The 21,135-nt window shown below is 40.2% G+C and overlaps 2 protein-coding genes across 3 annotated transcripts; both read right to left on the minus strand.

Annotated features, from left to right (window-relative positions):
• Positions 1 to 134: 134 nt before the first annotated feature.
• LOC137105951 (sarcoplasmic reticulum histidine-rich calcium-binding protein) lies at positions 135 to 3,022 on the minus strand. The gene is made up of 6 exons (XM_067488801.1): positions 2,183 to 3,022; positions 1,486 to 1,604; positions 1,198 to 1,269; positions 1,062 to 1,116; positions 920 to 956; positions 135 to 816 (listed from the first exon to the last, which is right to left on the minus strand). Exons 1-6 carry the CDS (start codon positions 2,775 to 2,777, stop codon positions 795 to 797), a joined length of 900 nt encoding a protein of 299 aa, XP_067344902.1. The 5' UTR covers positions 2,778 to 3,022; the 3' UTR covers positions 135 to 794.
• A 1,965-nt stretch (positions 3,023 to 4,987) lies between these two features.
• Positions 4,988 to 21,135, minus strand: LOC137105980 (transient receptor potential cation channel subfamily M member 4-like). Of its 2 annotated transcripts, XM_067488892.1 has the most exons (28): positions 19,703 to 20,845; positions 19,438 to 19,460; positions 19,298 to 19,359; positions 19,020 to 19,197; positions 18,455 to 18,635; positions 17,256 to 17,425; positions 15,870 to 16,047; positions 15,254 to 15,318; positions 14,921 to 15,154; positions 13,855 to 13,957; positions 13,643 to 13,764; positions 13,120 to 13,419; positions 12,910 to 13,011; positions 12,602 to 12,730; positions 10,649 to 10,778; positions 10,185 to 10,330; positions 9,798 to 9,910; positions 9,595 to 9,708; positions 9,464 to 9,513; positions 9,126 to 9,355; positions 8,893 to 9,008; positions 8,326 to 8,458; positions 8,074 to 8,248; positions 7,778 to 7,943; positions 7,477 to 7,658; positions 7,155 to 7,287; positions 6,990 to 7,062; positions 4,988 to 5,423 (listed from the first exon to the last, which is right to left on the minus strand). In XM_067488892.1, exons 1-28 carry the CDS (start codon positions 19,746 to 19,748, stop codon positions 5,295 to 5,297), a joined length of 3,783 nt encoding a protein of 1,260 aa, XP_067344993.1. In that variant the 5' UTR covers positions 19,749 to 20,845; the 3' UTR covers positions 4,988 to 5,294. The 2 variants fall into 2 exon arrangements, with proteins under 2 accessions (XP_067344993.1, XP_067344994.1); XM_067488893.1 differs by lacking the exons at positions 19,438 to 19,460; positions 19,703 to 20,845 and adding an exon at positions 20,881 to 21,135.

The following is a 21,135-nucleotide window of genomic DNA, read 5'->3' on the forward strand; positions in this document are numbered from 1 at the left end:
CTGAGCTTTTGACATCATTAGTTCCGTTTAAGCTGTGGAGATAACAAATGTAGGTTCCTACAATTGCATTATGACAACTGTTTGATCCAGTGATTCCTTTAATAGCTGGGTGCTCTCATTGTCGTTTGCAAAAAATTTACACTCACTTACTTTTGCTCTTTACTTCCAGTTTATTGTTGAAAATCATTTAGTATTCAAAACAGGTGTATGCTTCAAAGTAAATTAAAAAAAGCTTCCCAAGATGGATCACAAACAGTTGTGAGTTCACTGTTGAGAACTGTTGAGAATCTGCAGTTATAAAAGAATATTTTATAAACCTATTTAACCAAATTGTTTACACCCTGTCATTACATTTGGCTGGAGTTTCAGTGAGTGGGGTCATATATGCACGAAAATAAACACTACCTTAGAACACAGTAAACAATTAGAAATTACAAATGTACTGTAGCAAAACAAACAGCAAATAAAATTGCTTGTCTTGTACATTTCAGCTGCACCGGAGATATTTATTTTCAGCTGGGAACTGCTAACAACATGTGTACAATTATTCTGTACTCTTTACAGTGCATTTATACAAACTCCAACCACTAATTATTGCCAAAATGTTTTAGAGTAATGATCTTAAAGGCCTGAACAGAGCAAGATTATGATCCGTTTTGCACTGAGAACTCAGAATGGACACAAATAAAGGGGGCATTTTTAATTCTTCAAACTGATGCTGCAGCTGGGCAGGGCTAATCCTGAATGCAGTACCTCCAACAATCACATGGTGGCATCAAATGTCTCCCCCGTGCTCAGAGTAGAGAGGCAACAGTCCTGCAAGACAGAGAGAGAAAGGCCATGGCATGAACAAAAAGACACATACCTATGATACGTAAAATGAAATCTATTAGTGTGTGTGAGAAGTGAGAGCTCTTACTGAAAGATGGACCCAGTTAGCTCATCAACAAGTCCACCTGACAAAGAAAAGTACACGCAAGAGTTAAGCAGGCCAAAGTTGACAAAATGCATGAATAAACATGGGTGTATGCACAGTATGATAAGTTACTGCCCATATTTACCCGGTGTGCAAATTGTGTCACACAGTATGGGGCAGAGGAAACAGGATGAGCATTTCTAGAGGACAAGAAAAGGAGTTGTGATGTTATTTAAATGCTATGTGTTCTTTTCAATACACTGAAATTAGAAGATGCTTACTTGGCAGTGTTTACAGTGATCTGATTCCTCCCCCTCCTCACAGGGGCACTTCTCACAGCTATTAGAACAGTGCTACAAATATAGGGGACACACAGCAGACAGTAAAGATCAAGCATTCATCACTAATTTGTGCGATTTCCTAATTGATTGATTAGATTAAGAATACAAATTCTTGTCATCCTGAAAGGCAGCAGAGAATTAAGTCCTGTGGAAAGTTCACTTTCTATTGCTGAAAGAGTTTGATTGAAAAACATCATCAAAGTAATTTATGATTTAATGTCATTTTACCTCACAGATGGCGCAGACACTGCACAAAGAGCCAGAGCGGAATCGCAGCTCATTGATGGCACCTTCCTCTTCACTTGTGCCATCCTGGTTTTTTGCTGGTTCCTCACTTTCAGACTCATCTATGTTGAGTCACCACAACAACACATTAAACTGACAGAGCTGCTAGTGTATATTTATTGCAGATACAACAGAACAGTGCATGTTACAAACCAAAGTGACAAGAAATTGCAGCCCAAAAAATCTGAGATTGCGATAATAGTGTCGTCGCTGCGTAGACACATAAAGTTACCTTTACAACCAAATGTCCTTAAAGCTTGTTTTTAGTAAACCAGCGGTAATTTGTTTAAGACCTTTTAATCCCTGTGAAATGCCCATTATGTCTGAAATTATTCACTTCAACAGTACCTGTTTTAGGGTCTCAAAATAGCCACATAGGCTCAACAACAGGCCTGAATGGTTTGTCTGGGTGGTGGGTGCCAGCTACCACACAAATCAGCAAATCTATTTTAGGATTAATGTGTGTGACGGTGTCCCTACATTAGCTGCAGTAAGTGCAACAATGTTAAAGTCAAGATCCTCTTCATTGGTTCAGGGAAATTAATTTGCTATTATTTATATTAAGTCACTGTATAGTTTGGTATTGTGATAATCCATAAATATGCCTATATAAAACTTTATATAAAACTTATGTGCCTACCAGTTTCCTCTCCTTCAGTTACATCATCATCCTCTTCCTCAACTAACTCCTCTCCTTCAGTTACATCATCATCCTCTTCCTCAGCCTCCTCCTCTCCTTCAGTTACATCATCATCCTCTTCCTCAGCCTCCTCCTCTGCTTCAGTTGCAGCTTGCTCTTCATTTTCAGCTGCGGCCTCAGCATCTTCATCAGCCTCCTCTTCTCCTGCATCCTCATCTCTGTCGTTATCTGAGGCCTTGTCCTCGTCCTCCTCCTCAGCAGCTTCATCCTCCACGTCTTCTTCCTCATTAGTTGTCTCCTGTACCTGATCTTCTTCCTCAGCATCTTCTTCTTCAGCCTCCCAGTCTTCATTGTCTGCCTCCTGCTCATCAGTCTCATCCTCATTATCTGATTCTTCTTCACCTTCCTCTCCCGATGCCCGTTTTTCTTCACCATTGTCAACATCTACAGCTTCGTCCCCCTCTACATGTCTGGCATCAAGGTCTGTCTTTGTATCAGCCACATCCTGTGCACTCACTAAACCAAGGAGTGGGCCCTGGGGGGGGCACAGGAGCACCAGCAGTAGCACCACCAAACAGCCTCTCACAGGTGTCATTTTGGAAGGCTTACACAACCTTTCTAATCTAATAAATCCCCACTGAAACAAGGTCTGTGATATTTTCTTCCACCAAAATCAATCTGTCGAGTTTCAACACTTCAAAATCATTTAATCCACAGATAGAAATGAAAAAGCAGTAGACCACTGTGAAATTATGATCGCGTCTTTTCTCCAGGCTACAGAGAGAAGGGAAGAGAAGAAGTGTTGTGTTCACAAGACTGACTGAGTACACAGAGGACACAGTGGAAACGCAAATGGGTGTGTGATGTAGTTGTGTGGCTGCATGTGTATGACTGACAGAGGCACATGTCCAGGAAGAATGTTCCTGTTGCCCTTAACACTGTGTATCAGAGAGGTACTGTAGGCATTTACATATGGTGGGAGGGTGGGGAAAAGTGAGGTAAAGAACAAATGGAAACGACAGAAACAATTTAAATTTGTTAAACAATTTTAAGGTTTATTTGATACAACTTTTTCCATGGTGATAAACAACTGTAGACACTTAAGACACTATTATTTCACGTTATGTATTTTGTTGCAGCTGTAACACATGAAATATTTCTGTCACATGAACCCTCAAGAACAGAAATAATCAAATAAAAACCTTGTAAAACTATAAATGACATGCACACGTACACACACACACAACTGACTCAGACTTTGCTGTTTACCCTCAGCTCAGTAAAGCTATTGGAGCTGTCAAGTGCGCCAATAGATTCCAGGCTGCATGTGTACTCAACTCCAATGCCCATCTGAGTGCAGATCTATTTGATTAAAAGGCTTAAGGTAAATATGATGTATTATTACCATCCTAAAATAAAAGGAAATGCAACACAGATAAATTGCATCTTATAAAATCTCAAAAGTGAAGGAAACTTTCACTTGCTAATCCCAAAGCAGAGAAAACCCCGTCCGAGGATGTTTTGAATAGATGTAAATAAAAGGAAATTTGGATTGTGGCAGCCTGCACATATGATGTGTGTTGGATCCAGGAAATAGTTTACATGTGAGCATTTTTACTTTAGGTTTGTTTTTTAATATGAAATATGAATATGGTACATCTGACAGGTGGCCCAACTGGTTATTTACAGTGAAGGATCCTTCAATAACCCTGCGTCACTATGTGACCTTGAATAGAGCTCTGACATACTGAAACTCGGCACTACAGTTTACCTTTCACACAATCTCTGTCCTCTTGTCACTACATTACGTTCTCCTATCCACTGCTCTTTTGTCACACTCTTGCTTGTGGATGTTTTTGTTAATATATGTAATTCGATCCCACATCTTGTTTAGTTTTTTAATTTTCTTTTCAGCTGTTATGTAACTTTGTCAACAGTTAAAAACATTTTCTCATAAACATAAAGATTATTGTTCCCTTATTGTTTAACCTTGTGTTGTCCCCAGGAAGTGTTACTCTTGATCGTGATATGATTCATTCTCATTCTTTAATATTAAAGGGGTAGCTTGACATATTGTTCTCCTACTAAAAGTTAGAAAGGAAAATTGACACCAGTCTCGAGTAGCTGGAGCAACCAGATGGTTACCTTAGCTCAGCATAGAGACTGAAAACAGGAGGAACAGCTACTGTAACTAAATATGTTACTAAATGTGTTGAGCAAAATTCATAAAAGGGTTCTTCAGTCAGAAAATACATATTTGCTAAATGTCACATAGCATTATTTTTATATATAATATATATACACAATATATAAATAATCCATTAAAAGAATATAATAATACACAAATACATAATATTGCATTTTGTGTAACTGAATGTAAAAAACAATATTGAAAGAATAGATAAACACAAAATATTACTATATGTACACTATGTATCAAACATTGTTATTATACAACTTTTAATAGTGAGTTCGGGTCGCCACACTGGATCATTGTCCGCATGTGGATGTGGCACAGTTTTTACGCCGGATGCCCTTCCTGACGCAACCATCCCCAATTTCTACCAGGCTTGGACTGGCAGTGCACAGCTGGGGATGAGAATGGGCTGTTAGGAGTTCAGTGTCTTGCCCAGAGACACGTCGAAGTATAGCCGGGACCGGGGATCCAACCACTGACCCTGTGTCCCTAACACAACTATTGTCAGTAATATTCTGTAAAACATTAAAGATATACGGCCTCTTCCACTATGAGACTATAGCAATAAACTCATACCATACATCATGCCGCATCAAAAATACAAACACTAATCTTTGGCATTTTAATAAATGAGATTGCACACATATATAAACATAATTTGTTGTTACTCAATACTGTAACAAATATTAATAGTTGTATTTTCTCCACTCTTGTTTTTTTTCAGTCCAGCATTGTCATGGCTTTAGAAAAGTTAGACAAGTAGATGCAGTGTTCAGTATTTTACCCTTGTCTTTTACTGAAACTGAGCAGGTGAAAGTTTCACCAAGACTGAACCAGGTGGAAATGGAGAAAGGACAGAACGTATCTGTGTAGCAGAAGGAGTAGAGTAAGGTCAATTAGGGGAGGAGTAAGTTTTTAGTCAGACGAAGAAACCTTTGAAGATGAAGTAACTTTTAATGTAGGTGGAGGCCTAGAAGGTTTGAATGTGCTCCCTTGTGCTAAAGTCTCCACAATCCAGCTGAGAGCGTTTGAGCAGTACTCCATCTGTGAAAGAGGAACAGAAGAACAAATCATTAGAAGGCAGTAAAGTCCTATTTTATACAGGGCCATTTATTCCATTGTTCATCGTACATCTTGGTGAACATTATGGGATTCTGTAGTCAAAATTCATAATAGAACATAACAGTAATTGGCTGGAAAATTAAGCTAAAATGAGAGTTGTACTTTAACCAATGAATAAAAAGCCATCCTATCTGATTAGCATATTTAAGGAATAGTTTGACATTTTGTGCAATAAGTTTATTTGCTTTTCATATCCAAAGATTAATGCCATTCTAATACATTCTCATTAAATATTAGGATTAAAATCTTTATCCATCGCTATTGTAGGTGCACATGATAAATTGCCAGTGAGTGTATATGCTATGCTGACAATAGTCAGCTGCATGTTCCTGTACAGGTTGAGGATAACTCTGGAACAACTACGCTCAAGTTATTGTTGCGTGACTTAAAAACCTGTTGTCTTTAGAAGCTCAGATTTTTGGCCCTGATAACAAAGAGATGCTTGTGGTTGGCTCACTGGGCTCATAAATCTAAAGGAACCTTTGACAATTGGTGTTATTTTTTTTTTAAGCATTAAAGTGTATTTTGTGTACTGATTTCACAGCACTTGTTGAAAAGAGTATCAGATACGTTGACGAGTCTGAAGCGTTAGGTGGACTACATCTTGTATTGATGTGATGTTGTAATCTGGAAGAGATCAGTGTCTGAAAAGTGTAGGGGAGAGTGTAACCAGACAACACAGGATGGTGATGTGTAAAATAATTCTGGTGGTGAGGAAGATGAAGAGGACAAAGGCAGAGCAGAGGACGAAGTGGTGGAAGTTGAAAATGGAAGAATGTTTTCAGGGAGGAGCTGAGACAGGCTCTGGGTGGTCAGGAGGTGCCAGATGACTGGACAACTATATCTAATGTGATCAGGGAGACAGGTGGGAGGGTACTCTGCAGCTCATCGGGAAAGAGGAAAGTGGACAAGGAATAATAATAAGGAAGTTCAGGAGTGTTATCAGGGAAAGAGGTTAGCTAGGAAGAAGTGGGACACTGAGAGGACTGAAGAGAGTAGACAAACGTACAGGGAGATGGAGCGTAAGGTGAAGGTAGAGGTGGCAAAGGCCAAACAAAGAGCAATTGAGGACTTGTATGTTAGGTTGGACACTAAAGAGGGAGAGGGGGATTTGGGCACCAGTTAGTCAGTTAGTAGAGTGGCTGCCCACTGACCATAGTGTCAGAGGTTTGCGTGCCGCTCTTCCCGATTACACATGAAGTCCCCCTGGGTAAGACACTGAACCCCCAACAGCCCATCCCCAGCTATTCAGTGCAAATTGGGGAGGGTTACTTCAGGGGCAGCTGGCCCCTCCTGACATGTGGACAAATGATCCGCTGTGGCAACCCTGAATTCACAGGATAAGCCAGAAGGACACTAAAAAGCAGCGTGTATGTGTGTGTGTATGTATGTATGTATGTATGTATGTATGTATGTATGTAGGTATGTAGAAGGATGCTGAGTCTGAAAGTTCCGGTAAATCCTTTCAAAATAAAGGTTTAGTTTTACCTCATTTTCCAGAGCCCTCAGCCTGTGGTCAATATCTCTGCTTTCAGTCACATGTTTAAGCACATCATCCACTCTAAAAATAAATAAATAAAAAAAAAGGCATTTATCTCAGTATAATTTAAGTTATTTTACAGCTACAGAGTTGATCTAGGAGGGTTTGCTCACTTGACAGACACCCGTTTGAGCCTCTCTGAATCACTGCTTTTCTGGATTTTGTTCTGTGCGGTTAGAAAATCCTCCTTCTGGATGGTTTCCCATGTCATTAACCTGTTAGCTGCTTTCCCTCTCAACTGCAATACTAATAGAAAAGATAAAGGCTTTTCATCATCATCATCATAGAAGCTGTGAAAGTTAACATTTCAATTTGTTCCATGCTGCCCTTAAATGAACTTCACTGACTGGGAAAGGGACAGCTACAAATTTACAAAATTTCAGGCCCATCAGACAATAAATTAGTTAGACTCACAACTGCTGTTTAAATACTAACCAAAGTGGTGGATCTTGATTGAAGGCACCTTGCGAATGATCCTCTTGATGAAGAGATTTAGGTGAGAGAGGATGATTAAAGGAGGAGCCAGGGAAGGACGGGAGTGGTACTGGACAATCAAGTTGTAGCGTTGAAACTTCCAGTAGATGTCACTGTTTGCCTGCACTTCAGAGAAGGTGTAGCTGCATGGACACAAGGACATGTATGTTGTAGTGGTAAACTGAGAAAGGTTTATTGAAATCAGAACATCAGTTAACACACCAAGACAGATTGATGGACACTAATCTACTTGTTTTCTTACCTGAACATGGCGATAAGTAGGTTGATGAGCACGATGTTCGTTACCAGCAGATAAATGACAAGCAGAATTACCACCAGCCAGTTACTAAACTGAGATCTGCATGGCTCCTCTCCTTCCCTAATCAACGTCATATTGTCTGTGCAGGGCTTCTCCCAGTCCATCCCCACTGAGACAGTCACAAAAATATAGGAAGTAATTCAAGTTGACGCAAACAAGTGCAATGTATGCAGAAAAACACAGTATATTTATACTGGTTTGAAAGTGTAACAAGAAGCTGCATGCACACAGACTTATACCATCTATCTCTTCCACAGGGATTTGTCCAAAGATGTGTAAGTATGGCCTGTAGAAAACCCGACGGAATATGCGATCTAGATTGGGGTCGTATGGGTAAACCAAAGCCTGATTGGCTACTCCATATGCCACGAGCCACACCCCCAGGAAGAAGAGGAAGAAGAAAACATCCTTCATCTGAACACGAGAAAACAGATTTTGTCATAATATGGTGCTGTGTAACACAGATATAAATTTGTAGTAATGTTTCTCACCATTTTGCCAAGCATGATTATTTTTGGTCCAAGCTGTTTGTGAATGGCGAAGATGTGAATGAGACGAAGGGTGAATACCATGTAGTCCGCACACAGGAGATGCCGACCAAATTCGTACGACCACTCAAACATCCTAAAAGGCAAATACAATGTGGTCAACTAGTAAAACAACGGCATTTAAATAGCAAGGTTAAGATCTGAAGTTTTAAAATTATGGGCAGGATATAATGGATATAATGATTTATGGTAAAGTCAAGAGATCTTTGTAATATTGTTATCATGTTAATCCTGCCTGATATGTGTAGCAGTTTTTGGTGGTTTTCTTGAAAACACATTTCAATGTCTGATAATTACTGTAATAAACATACAAAAACTAATTTGAGCTAAAATGTGCATTTGAACATTCTATAAACTACTGCATTAGTGGGTAACACATTGAAATGAGAAACTGAAAAATGTAAACAAAGAAATTTCATAAATTTCACAGTGATTTTACGAAAACATTAAACAGTAATTTTGTGAACAGTTTTAGAATACCCCTGAATTCATATACACCCTATGCCATACCTGCAGACTGCTCCTATAATGAAGAGAGAGATGGCCGTGAGGTCACACTTGTTCCACACATCCTGAATGTATACTCTCATACTCTGACGCCAGGTCATTGTGCCCATAAAGAACGTCTTCAGAAAAAAAAGCATTAAAAATAAAAAGATATACATTTCTATATCGCTTTCTCTCTATATATGTATCTATATCTCTATATAGATCTATCTATCTATCTATATCTCTGCACTTACCTCCCGGATCTCTTCACACACTATGGTGAATACCCAGAAGTACAGTACAAACTCAGTGATGGCCGGACCAGAAGGTGGAGGCAAGAAATCCACCAACAGCACATAAGCAAAAAGCAGGAGGAAGAGGAAGTACATCAGGACATTGCCCAAAAACGAGGTGACTGGTGCAAACCAGAACTGGCGCCATCTTGATATTATAAACGGACGCTTTGGCGGTCTGTGAGGTATGCCTGTACAGAAGGGTATTGGACATGGATTAGTGTGGGATTACAGTGACACAGCTCTGACTTCACTCTCTTCTTCATTTTTCTGAAAAACTGCCCTTAAACTGTACTCACCTTTAAAGCCTGCGGTCCTGGGACTGATCATGTCTTGATCATCAGTTTCACTGATGGTACAATAAAAAACACAAATTTAATGAATTTGAATTATAACAATATCAATCCAGCTGTGTGTATTGGGTTATTACATGTCCTTGATGTCTGAGAAAGAGAAGACTGTGGTGCCATAAGCACTTTCATCTGGACCTGGACCATCCTCATCAGGCTTCCACTCCTCCTCTTGCTGCTGGTCTGTATGATTCCTGTGAGGTGGGGTATGTTGAAACAAATGTTAATGTGATACATGGAAGACACTATTTTATTGTAATAACAAAGTGGAGTTTGACTTGACCTAAAGGAGATAAAGTTGGTGTAGCAGAGTACGGGGCAAAAAAGAGTTATCAGCAGCTTCCACACCTCTGTGTTCCTCTTCATGTCACCCCACCAGATCTGAGACAACAGAGACTACAGGAGAAGAGACAATTTATCAATTAAGGCTTTACCCTGTAAATTAAAAACTTTATAGTCAAAGTTTAGAGTTTAGCGTTAAAACAAAAATGATTTCAGCTTCTTTTTGCAAGTCATAAAGAATTTTAAACATAACAGGTAACCTGAAATGAAGGGTTAGCACACATTTTGTTAAACATTTAAGACAGACTCGGACACAACAAACTCAATGATGTGGTTCCATGTGTGTGTTTGATGTGATAGTCACAGAGGTGTGAGTTTGCCGACACACCTGTACTCCGTCGTGGCTGAAGAACAGTCGTGCATCAGCGCCCATTCCCATCTGGAGGCAGGTAGTACCACTCCAAACTGGAGATTTCCTAATCAGCAGCGTGAAAGAACGACTCTCGTTGCTCCGATAACAGGAGCTGAAAATGTCTGACAAAGGGGAAGAAAAATGCAAGAATTTGAGTAAAAAAAAAAAAATGGCTACCACTCACTGGAAAACAGAAATGACACATGTATGTAAAGACAGAGAAACACTGAGATAAAAGTGAGGTTATTTTAAATTCAGTTGTCCCATTTAATGGAGAATTTAAACCTGTGAAATATCGATCATTACTACAAGCAACATAACGTCTAAAGCAAACAGATAAATTATGTGTTTCATGGGAGGACACTGTCAAATTTTATATCTGCTTATAATTTAAGTCATTATTTGATGAGCAATAGTGGATGACATGTTCCCAGTCTCACCATGTGCCAGGTTCTCAAACTTCTGTGCCAGCTCTTTCATTGACAGTTTGGCTTCTGTCTCATCCTCCAGCTTGGACAGTTCTCTCAAGATCTTACAGCCACTCAGAGCACTCAGCACCGACTCCCCGGCCTAGGAAAGACAATGACGTACGAACACAATAAACTCCAGTTTTTTGTAGGCAAGTAGTGCTTGTCATAAATTGCCTTTACAAATAAAAGTTTGCGCTCACATCGATTGATAATACTCGATATTGAAAAAAGCTAATGTATTATTCCATTGTCCAAATCACTAAGGTTTTGTTCGGGGAGGGTCAGGGAGGTCCTGGAGATTATCCCAGCTGTCACTGGGTGAAAGACACAATTTCAGCACAGAGTCTATCACAGGGCCACACATAGAGAAAGACAACAATTGACATTCTACAAAGAAACACTACAGGCAGCAGGTAGATTCTAGGCAGGGACGTTCTGGCTTTGAGGTAGAAGCACTAACTGCTTCATCACCATGTCAGCAAAACGGAACAATTGTTGCAAAAACCAATGAAATATCTGACACATAGATTTAGATGGAAAATGGATGTTTTGGACACTGCTCATAAATCTCCTGATAAAAAGCTCGCAAACGTTGCATAAAAGGAAGACTTGATACTGTTGATCAATAAGAAGGGGCACCAGTAACTATTTTTCTTTTCCTTCTCTCTAGGGGGCTTTCCTTTTGACCTAAGTTTTTGCTCTCTTTTCTTTTGGCGCATCATTGCTGACAATAATATAGGAACCATTTTTTCCAATATATTTGTTTATATAGGTTCATATATGGACATCTATGGGTTTTTCTATATACTGTAGGCATGTGGACATACATAAATAATTTAATTAGCATACACAATGCTAATCCATTCAGGTACCCTTCTGTTAAAATAAGAATAAACAACAACCGTCACTGAAATAACTTAAAACTGACAAAACTAATAATAAATACGAAATTCCCTAAAAATTAATTAATGAAAAGCATACATTGCAGACATCGGCTCCAGCTGTCTCAGGTTTGAAGGGCGCCTTCTCCAGACTGCATGTTTCTGTTCTTTTCACAGATGTTCAAAAGGATTTAGATCAGGGCTCATAGAAGGCTACTTCAGTATAGTCCAATGTTTTGTTCTTAGCCATTCTTGGGTGTTTTTAGCTGTGTGTTTTGAGTCATTATCTTAGTGGAGGACCCATGAACTGCGAGGGAGCTCAAGCTTTGTACCCTGCACATATTGAAGACAACCTGAGCCAGATGCAGCAAAGCAGCCCCAGAACATAACAAGCCTTCTCCATGTTTCACAGTAGGTAGTGTCCTTTTCTTTGGATGCTTCATTTTTGCATCTGTGAACATAGAGCTAATGTGATTTGCCAAAAAGTTCCAGTTTTGTCTCATCTGTCCAAAGGACTTTCTCCCAGAAGCTTTTTGCCTTGTCATTATTCCTTTTTGGCAATTCCAGTCTCCCTTTTTATGACGGTCGTTTTCCTAAGTCCACTTTGGCTTAAGCACTCTGGAGGTTGGCTACAGTTCCGTGGACCTTAAACTTCTGAATAACATCAAGCTGCTTGGAGATGGTCTTTTCTATGTGTCCCATCATTTTTGTCCAGGTCAGTTTCATTACTTTGTTTTTTAAAATGCTTTTGTTGAACCACAATTCAAAAGTTGCCTGGTTTTCTTTACTTAATATTCAGCAATTTTTTTATTATTATGACTTTTGTAAGTTTCAAGTTATTTCAGTGACCATTGTGGGTTTTTTTTTCTTTAACGCAAGGAAACCAACAATTTTGTCCACGTGTATAACGTTGTGGATCAGTATTGTTAATAATGCACATCTTGTATTATTGATCTTCTGATGATCTTGAGTTTCTTTTTTTGCAGGTTTTCTTGAAAGCTAAGCTAAGCTTTTTGCTGTTATTAAGTATAAAGACTTTTACCATCTCCCAGAAGAAAGTTGCCATTTCACTCCGGTTCTGCAGGACAGCCCAGATGAAGAGCGAGGCCCAGGGGAAGAGGCAGCGATCCTGCCGATACATGCAGTCTCTGCGTAGCAGCTCTCTGGCACGCTGGGAGAAATAAAATATAATAATAAATCAAACATGCACAATCCACACTGCTTGGTGGCATGTTGTTGTTCACTCCTCTCTTAAACCCGACCATGCAACAACACTGTAAGCTTTACTATACACTCACTGGCCACCTTAGCTAGTACACATTTGTCTAAATATGCGGAGCTCTGGAGTACCCTAAGAGCTTTCCTCCTCGATAAGAGTGGATCAAATTCCAAAGCATCATAGTAGAATGGCTGACAGACATCACCCGTTAACAATTCGAGGACCCCTGACACCTAAAAGGGAAAGGAGAAAAAAAAACTTTTTAAAATTTGAGGTAAGCAAAACAAGATCAGAGGCATGGCTACATGTCTTTTTAAAACAAACATAAACAAATGAAACACCTCAAAAAGGCTGATCTGAGCTTCTGGCCCTCTCTGCATCTTCTCTGCTGTAACTTTCAATGGGGGGTCCTGATGGTTGGACAACGGTGACACAGGTGCTGTAGTTCCAAGCCTTTCCACTAGGCAGCGCTGTAGTAGCTGGTAAAGAAGCGTCCCGTCACCTACTGAGCGGTAGAGGCTTTCCAGTCGGCCATAAGTCAAGTACTTCAGGATGTTGAGGCCATTTTCAGTGAAAAGACGCACGAACTGAGGCTTGTCATTGATCAAGGCATCAGTCATGGAGTCTTCCAGGTCTTCATACTGTTTAATTAGATACGGACGATGATTTATTTAGCAGGGTTTTTTGAGATCTATACTTCGTGTTAGGATGACTTTTTTACTTATTTATTACAAACAATGCCACTGCACCGCAGCACTGACAGTGTTTTATTTGTCTAAAAAGACACAAGAGACCACACATAAAGCTTCCACTTTAGAGTGGTGTTTCTCTCAAAGATAATGTCTGGTGACTTTTCCTCCTCACCTTCCAGTGGATGCCTCCATTGAAGAGTTCACTTTTGGCAATGTCAACCCTGTTCCATGTGACAGCCAGCTTCAGCTCCTCATTATAGGGGTTAGCATCAATGGACAGGCGTTGTTTACTGGCTGAAACACAGAAGAACCAAATGGCAAAATTACTTTTTGTTGCCACGTAAAACACTTGCAAAAATCATAACAGAGATTGTTTGCGTGTACCTGCCACCAGAGCTTTGAGCAGGACTGTGTCAAAGTCATTTGGGGCCTCCTGCTCCCCGTGGTAGATTGTAATCAAGTCTCTGTTCTGGTAGATGCTTAGGGCCTGGAGTCCCAGAAGAAGCCAGAAATAAATACATTTTAAATAAATGTGCACAATACTTGCAAAGATTAAACAAAATAGAAATGAAGAAAAACCTTGGTGACAGAAGATACACTCAGCCTATGATACTGTATCATTAAGTGCTTGGCCTTTCTACAACGAGTTAATAGGGTGAAGCATATACTTAGGCATTTTATCACAGCATTTAAACCATAAAACCAATGGTAATCAGTGGAAACAAAGAAGATAAAGAGTGTCTCCATCAACCATTATTTCATATAGCAAAGCACAACACATCTGGGCTTCAAGCACTGACTAGGTTACTGCTCCAGTAAACAATAAGACACTGAGGAATCATTAACCTGCCACACACCCCTGAGACAGAATGTGATAATGCCGGTAGCTAAACAACGAGTCTTTGTAAAGTTAATGAGTCCTGTAGCAGTAAAGATTACTAGATTTACTGATGTTATTGCCATTTCAAATTGTTTAGAGAGCAGGTCAGATTTCTGATGTAATACAGATGTGCTCAGGACGTCATCCAAAATGAATCAAACATTTGGATATTTACTATACAGATGGGGACAAACCTTTGCATCCCCTTATTTTGAAATGTCAAAAAATACTTTTTCAATATCATAATATTTAATGCACATCAAGATACTGAGTTCAATTGTTTTTTCATCAGAATCACTAGAGGATCAATTAATCTACATTACATGAATTTGCATTACACTTCACTGAACTGTTCTTAGAGTCGTTGCAGCAGCAGCATGGTAAAATAAAGACCATTTGGTTACATAGGGTTCCACATCGCGGGATAAACATGCAAAGCAAATGTACTCCCAATCTACTAAGTGTATTACAGCTAGAGCTAAACATACAGGCTACATAAAGTTTTTAGGTCTCGTTTTTTTCTCTGTGTAACGAACCACACGATAATGACATGTCTCTCACAGCTCTTACCCGTTCCACTAGTTTGTCCGTTTCTGCTTCAGAAGGGAAAAACTTCCTAAGCCTTTCTGCCATCCTGTCCTTCAGATCAACGTTGGGACAGGCCTCGCCATCACCTTCCCCAGAGGACTGGACTACCGCGGCAGATGATATGTTCTCCAAAACATCACTCAAGAAGTCTGCCACACCTCCTGAACCAGCAAGTACCAGCCAGGGCATGGAGTTCTTCAGAGAAAGATCCACTCTCTGACAGAAGGTAGAGAAACAAAGAGAGAGATTTGTTTATGGAGTACAAACCTAATAATATAATATTTTCTTTAAATGTAAAAAAAGCACTGACTGTACCTCGAGTATGCTTGCCTCCCCTGAGATCAACATACACAAAACAGGGATGTTAATGCTGCCACTGCCTATGAAAATACACACATTTTTTTAAATTCCTATAGTGCATTGGTAAATTATGTGCTCATACTGATTTAACAAATTTTGAGATATTATATTCATGTTTCTAAACAATCACCCTGCTTATTTTTCTTGTAATACAGGAGCTGAGAGACACAGAAAAAGAGAATAACAAAATTCAGTGTGATTTACAAGATTGGTGTGTCAGATTCAGGCAGTGGCATGCAATGGCCTTGAGCCAGTGGATGCCAAAGGATTATGTAGTTATTGCATTAAAAAAGAATGGCCACAAGAGGGCCAAAAGGCTTCAAATCAGGGTGAATGGAAAAGTATCTCTCAAAGTACCTCTAAAACATCAAGATCTGCTCTTTTCATTAGGAACAATGAGTTTTCAGTTGACTTCAGCCCATGTAATATGTCATCACTCTTCATGCATGTATACTGGTTTCCCATTTCCAGTTCTACCAGATATTCCAGTGATTGAGCAACACAACAGAAGCAAAAATGTTTTGGCCCATTTCCTTCATCATAACTGTCATGCTTCAATGCTATCACTCACCCCAGATTCCTGTGCGCTGGTGGGAGATGTAGTCCTCCAGTTTGGCTCTAAACCCTGTTTCACCTCCCCTGCGTCCCACACTCCCATCGTCCACCAACAGGAAGGCCTGGTAGTTGTTGTCCAGGGAGCAGGAGTCCTTGGACACGTCATTAATGTAATACTTTGCAGGAAAGCTGCCCTGCAAAAAGGCAATCCAGGCAAGGTTACTGAAGCATTTGGTGGATTCTCCTATTACGTTTCAATTGCATCTGATCCTATTGCAAGAACACAGCAATGCAATTAGGTGCTCATAGGTCGAAAATAAACAGTGGGTACAGTCTTCAGACCCTAAAACTGTATGTATTGCTCATATTGCAATCTTGCAGTCTATACTTTAAAAACTAAAACCATGTTTTTAGACTTTTTGCAAATGTAACAATACTGAAAGAGGGGGACTCTTTTTTTACTTAAGTGATATCGGTTTCAATCAAAGTCCAGTGTTGCAGCTTTAAATGTTTTGAAGCCAAAATTAAAATCACTAATTTACAAAAATATTAATGCCCACTGCAAATTGTGATCATGTGTGTCACATCTGCTTTAGTATTTTTGGACTGAACTCTACATTTGGCAAATTGACCAACTGGACTGATATTAGATACACACCTGTGTGTAAAGGACAAAGAAAAGAAAGCTATAAAATCTAAGGAACTTTGTGTAGGTATAAAAGGAGCAAAGTAGGCTCAATAATTATGAACCAACAGGAGTCTTCAGAAGTGGAAGAACCTTAACGTTGACCTTTATGGTACAGTGGATAAATGGGAGCCATCTGACAGCCTGCTGACCGCCTCTGCAGGGAGGTGGTAGAAACATGATATGAGGGTGCATCACAGTGGAGGAGAGACCAGACAGAGGTTAGGAGCGGATGAATGCAACTTCAAGAAAGGTCCTTCAGGAAAACCTGCTCTACTACTAGGTTTTTCACTCTTTTTTTTCAATGTCCACTTAAACATAGAATTTGCAGTGGCTTGTTAACATTTTCAACCAATCAGAGACCAGAGCTTGTTGTAAACATTATTGGCACCAATTTGACTCTTAGCATCTAACATGACATTCAAGAGCTTATTTTTAGCAAGTTTAATATAGCACAGCAAAACAAACATAACAATAAATTATACTACATCCTACTGTATATAACTGATTCCAACACTAGGTTGTAAAGGAGCCATTTGAATTTGGAATTTTGGAAATTTGCAAAAATCTGCAAAAATTTGTACAAAAATTTTTCACTAAAAAACAGATAGAAATGCTCAAGCGTTACAGCCATTATCAAAGTGAGATTAATAAATGCACAAGACATGTGAGCAAGGTACCTTAAAGGGGGTGAAGAAATGTGTAAGCATGTACAACCTGAGGGTTCACCAGCTGCTGTTGGTTCTGCACCAGGCCCCAGGGAGCGATGCCCAGAGCCACCGCTTTGCTGACAGAGACTGACGAGGCTGCGGTGGCATGATCCCTCACTGCTTCTCCAAGACATCTGCCCACGCCTTCTCGCAAGCCTGTGGTTATGATCCACGCTCCTGAGGTGGGAAAAATCAAACTGTGAATTCAGGATGGCATGAGAAATCGTTGGGCTGTGGGTTTTGTTCTTAGGAGGGAGAAAGAGAGAAATGTGGTGACATGTTACTATGCCTGATCGGTGACTGCAATGTCATGTTACAACATGTACAGTAATTAATAAGAAATAAGAGTAAAGGTCACTGATGACAAAGGTGGAGCTGATTTTAACCACTATGTGCTGACAGAATGTTAACTCATAATAACACTTTAGCATTTATTAGTTCATAATATTAAAACACTTAATATTTAAAAATATATGTTTTTATATTAAGAACAGCAGATATTAATGTTATGGCTGATTGATGTATGTGCTCCCTGCATGTGTAATTGTGTACACCTGTTTTTTTGTTCTTGTTATCATTGCTTTGACCTGGGTCCCCAGAGAGAACAGCTCCCACATGATCTCAGATAACAGGAGGTTAGTATCACCGCGTGCCACCTGCCCTTAGCACAGCAGTCAGGAGGAAATGGCCATTGTAGTACTAAATTAGGATCAGACCCCTGAGAGTAATGTGGTGTAAATACTACAGTTTGTAACAGCTGGATCTTTCCTGCTTAAATCACTGTGACCAGATTCTCTGTGCCCTAAAAGGAACTGAAAGAGATTTCACTTTATGTGAGCCTCCTGTGAATACCTGAAAAAAAACCTAGAAGTATTTCATTCTTTTGGCTCCAATGACAACTAAAAAAAAGCTACAAATGCTGCTATATGAAAGTGTCACGTTGGGCTGAAAAGATCAGCTTAAAGTGGGCAAAGTGAACAAGACAACATGTGAGAGAATTAACTTGAGCAAAACGTCTGTGTTAAAATTAAAGAAGAGAACAGTTGCAGCAACACTTGCTAAATGCTTCAGCAAAGCTCACTGATATCACAGTACAAGTTGATAATGCCAGGAAATGACTTGCAACCCATGGCCCACTTTTATAGCAGTGTTTTAAGCAGTGATTTAGTTACTTTGAGTCACAGTTTAGTTTCATGATGTGTTTACCGGTACTTTGTGAAGCTTTCACCAGGCCTTGCCTGAGAACCTCACGGACCCAGGTCTTCATTGTTGTCCTCTCCTCCCCGCCCACTACAGAAACCACCAAGTTGGGTGCAGGCAGACCCCATTGGGCTGTTATAAGATTGTAGACTCTCTCTGGCGCTGTGTCCCATGACAGCCGCAAGAACTGAGGATGAGCAGGAGAAACAGACGTGTAGTAGCTAAAAAGTAGCTCAAATTAGCCCAAAAGACAAGGATTACAAACTATAGAATTGTGATCTCTTTAGTACCAATATAGCTGCAAAATCATACTACAAGTGTCTCAGATTGGTGAGGAAAAACCAAACAATCTTCTCAGTGCATGACCATGATCTCACTTTTAAAACGTTGTGTTTGTTTATTCAAGTGTAAGCAGCAGGTTAGAGGATAGGAAGAGGAAAAGTACTGACTAGTGCAACCATTTAAAATACTGCCATAACACTCTAGAATTGATCACACACTCTGATGACTACTTGATAAGCACATTTAATGAGCGATTGTTAAAAGAGCAGCTTGACAGTAGAGCACCCACGTGGCTATGCCTCTTGCTGGCTCCTGCAAACTGCAGCTCTCCAAAGGCATCAGTCGGGTACTCGGAAGAGTGCTGAGAGCTGTTCCACTGGTTTACGATGGCTGTGCTGAAATAATCACCCAGAGCCACTGAGGCATGAGCATTTCTCGCACCGCCACACTGGCACCGCACGCCATTACTAAGAGAGGATAGTAAATTATTGTTAGAACACAGTCAATGTATTCTACATCACTACATTCACCATCTCAAACAAATGTGCTCCACAGAGTTCACAGTACCTCAAGGAATCTTCTACAAAGGTGGTGCAGACTCTTTTCTTGAAGATTTTAGGTATCCAACTCTGAAAGCATTTCAACGTGTTAATAACTGAAATAATATACAGGCTGTTTCATTTTTAGGATTTATTATTCTCACCTACCCTTGTACACCTGGAAACTGTGGCTGCATGGTTTAAGAAACAAAATGAGAGATGTTGACTGGCCTCGGAGAAATGAAAAGTTCGTTATAAACTGTGGCTTAACACCCGACTGTGACTTCTGATGGGACATCGAAGATTCAGCTCAAGTTTGAAATTGTGTGCGTGTGTGTTGGACAAGCTCACTGAGTAGCTACGTTCTGCAGTACGACTGCAAACATTCTTCTCCAACAAAAGAGCAAGATTCACAACATAATATTATACTTACACAACAAGAATTTTCCATTTCCATTGTGGCCTCTGTTTGTGATCATGTGAATAAGTAACAGGAAATTCTGACTGGATCAGAAAAGCACTCACTGTTTGACCCAATAAGTTGAGTCAAAACTCAGTCCCCCCATTAGATAGTGTTGCTATGGAAGACCGTTGTCAAAACCTGTACTTTTTTATCTAAACCTTTATTATAAAAGTAAAACATTTTTCATGTCATTTTTACTTTTTATCTCTTTTCAAAAACCTTTTATCTAAAGCGAATCTTTGTCCCCTAATTTTGATGTTTTACCAAAATAATATTCATGTACTATTATGTTATTTATGTTTTTGTATTTTTGTTTGTTGTGTTCATGCCTAGCGTTCCCTCGTTATTTGTCCTCTGAGCCTACGGGCGGAAATGCTTTTCTTCCCACTACAGGTGTATTTCCTCTTGCTGTGGTTTGGAGATAACAGGTTCAGGTAACTTCGATCCAGCACTTGCAGCTCCACTTATCCGTGCCAGCAGCCCTGCTGCGTGTGAGCCAGCGGGCACAATAGCAAAGTCCTGGAGCTTAGTACACTCTGCAGCCGCTATTAGATAAATCTATAAATATGGAAGGAAAATGTCTGTTGAGAGAACAAAGCCACAATCCCACCACTTCCGGGCACAAACCTCGCAGCGTTACGGAGAGCTGCACGTGAAAACACGAGACAGTGCAAACAGCAGCCTGCTATGGGCGCGCTCCCCTTTGTGTTTTTGAAGTAAACGCTAAACCTCGATAGTGAAATTGGAAAGTTTATTTTTCAAAAGTGCGTGACCTAGTTCAGCTAATCGTGTTGTAACAGTTCCCAATGTCTGTTTTCCGCAACAAACGCTGCCTCGACTTCCGCCGACTACAGCTCGTGGTCTCCCACACTGAGCGGCACCGCTACGGTGTCTGCTTCCAACCAGGAGCAGAGTATTTTACTACCCGACCGCTGAGAAGGAGCTGTGCGAATCCTGTCACTGTTCGTCCGTATTTACAGAGGCTCGGGGCCACAGGGAATAAACGTCAGACAAAACTTTCCGGACAGCTTCCACTTTGTGACTTCCCCTCTGTCTGTCTCTGTCTCTCCATAAACCCTTTACAGCTACAGTATCGTAACACACGGGATCAGACAGACACGCACAGAGTTAATGCAATATCCACCCACCTGGTCCTTTTCGGATTTACTTAGTTTGACTCCGTCGCCTCCTACTTCTCCTCCTGTGTCTTTCATGTTTTTTTTTTTCCCCTTATGAATCTTTCCGGGTGGGGGGCGGTCAGTGCGTCTTTCTGGTCATCTTCCAAATTTCCAGGCGAATTTACTGAGCAGTTATAATCTAACGTGCCGTTTGCAGATGTCGTTACCGTGCGTCTCTCTCAGCAAGCACAGGAAACTAGGTGCTGCTCAAACACAGTCACCATA

The sequence above is a fragment of the Channa argus genome, chromosome 20, assembly GCF_033026475.1.
Source record: "Channa argus isolate prfri chromosome 20, Channa argus male v1.0, whole genome shotgun sequence".
Lineage (NCBI taxonomy): Eukaryota > Metazoa > Chordata > Actinopteri > Anabantiformes > Channidae > Channa > Channa argus.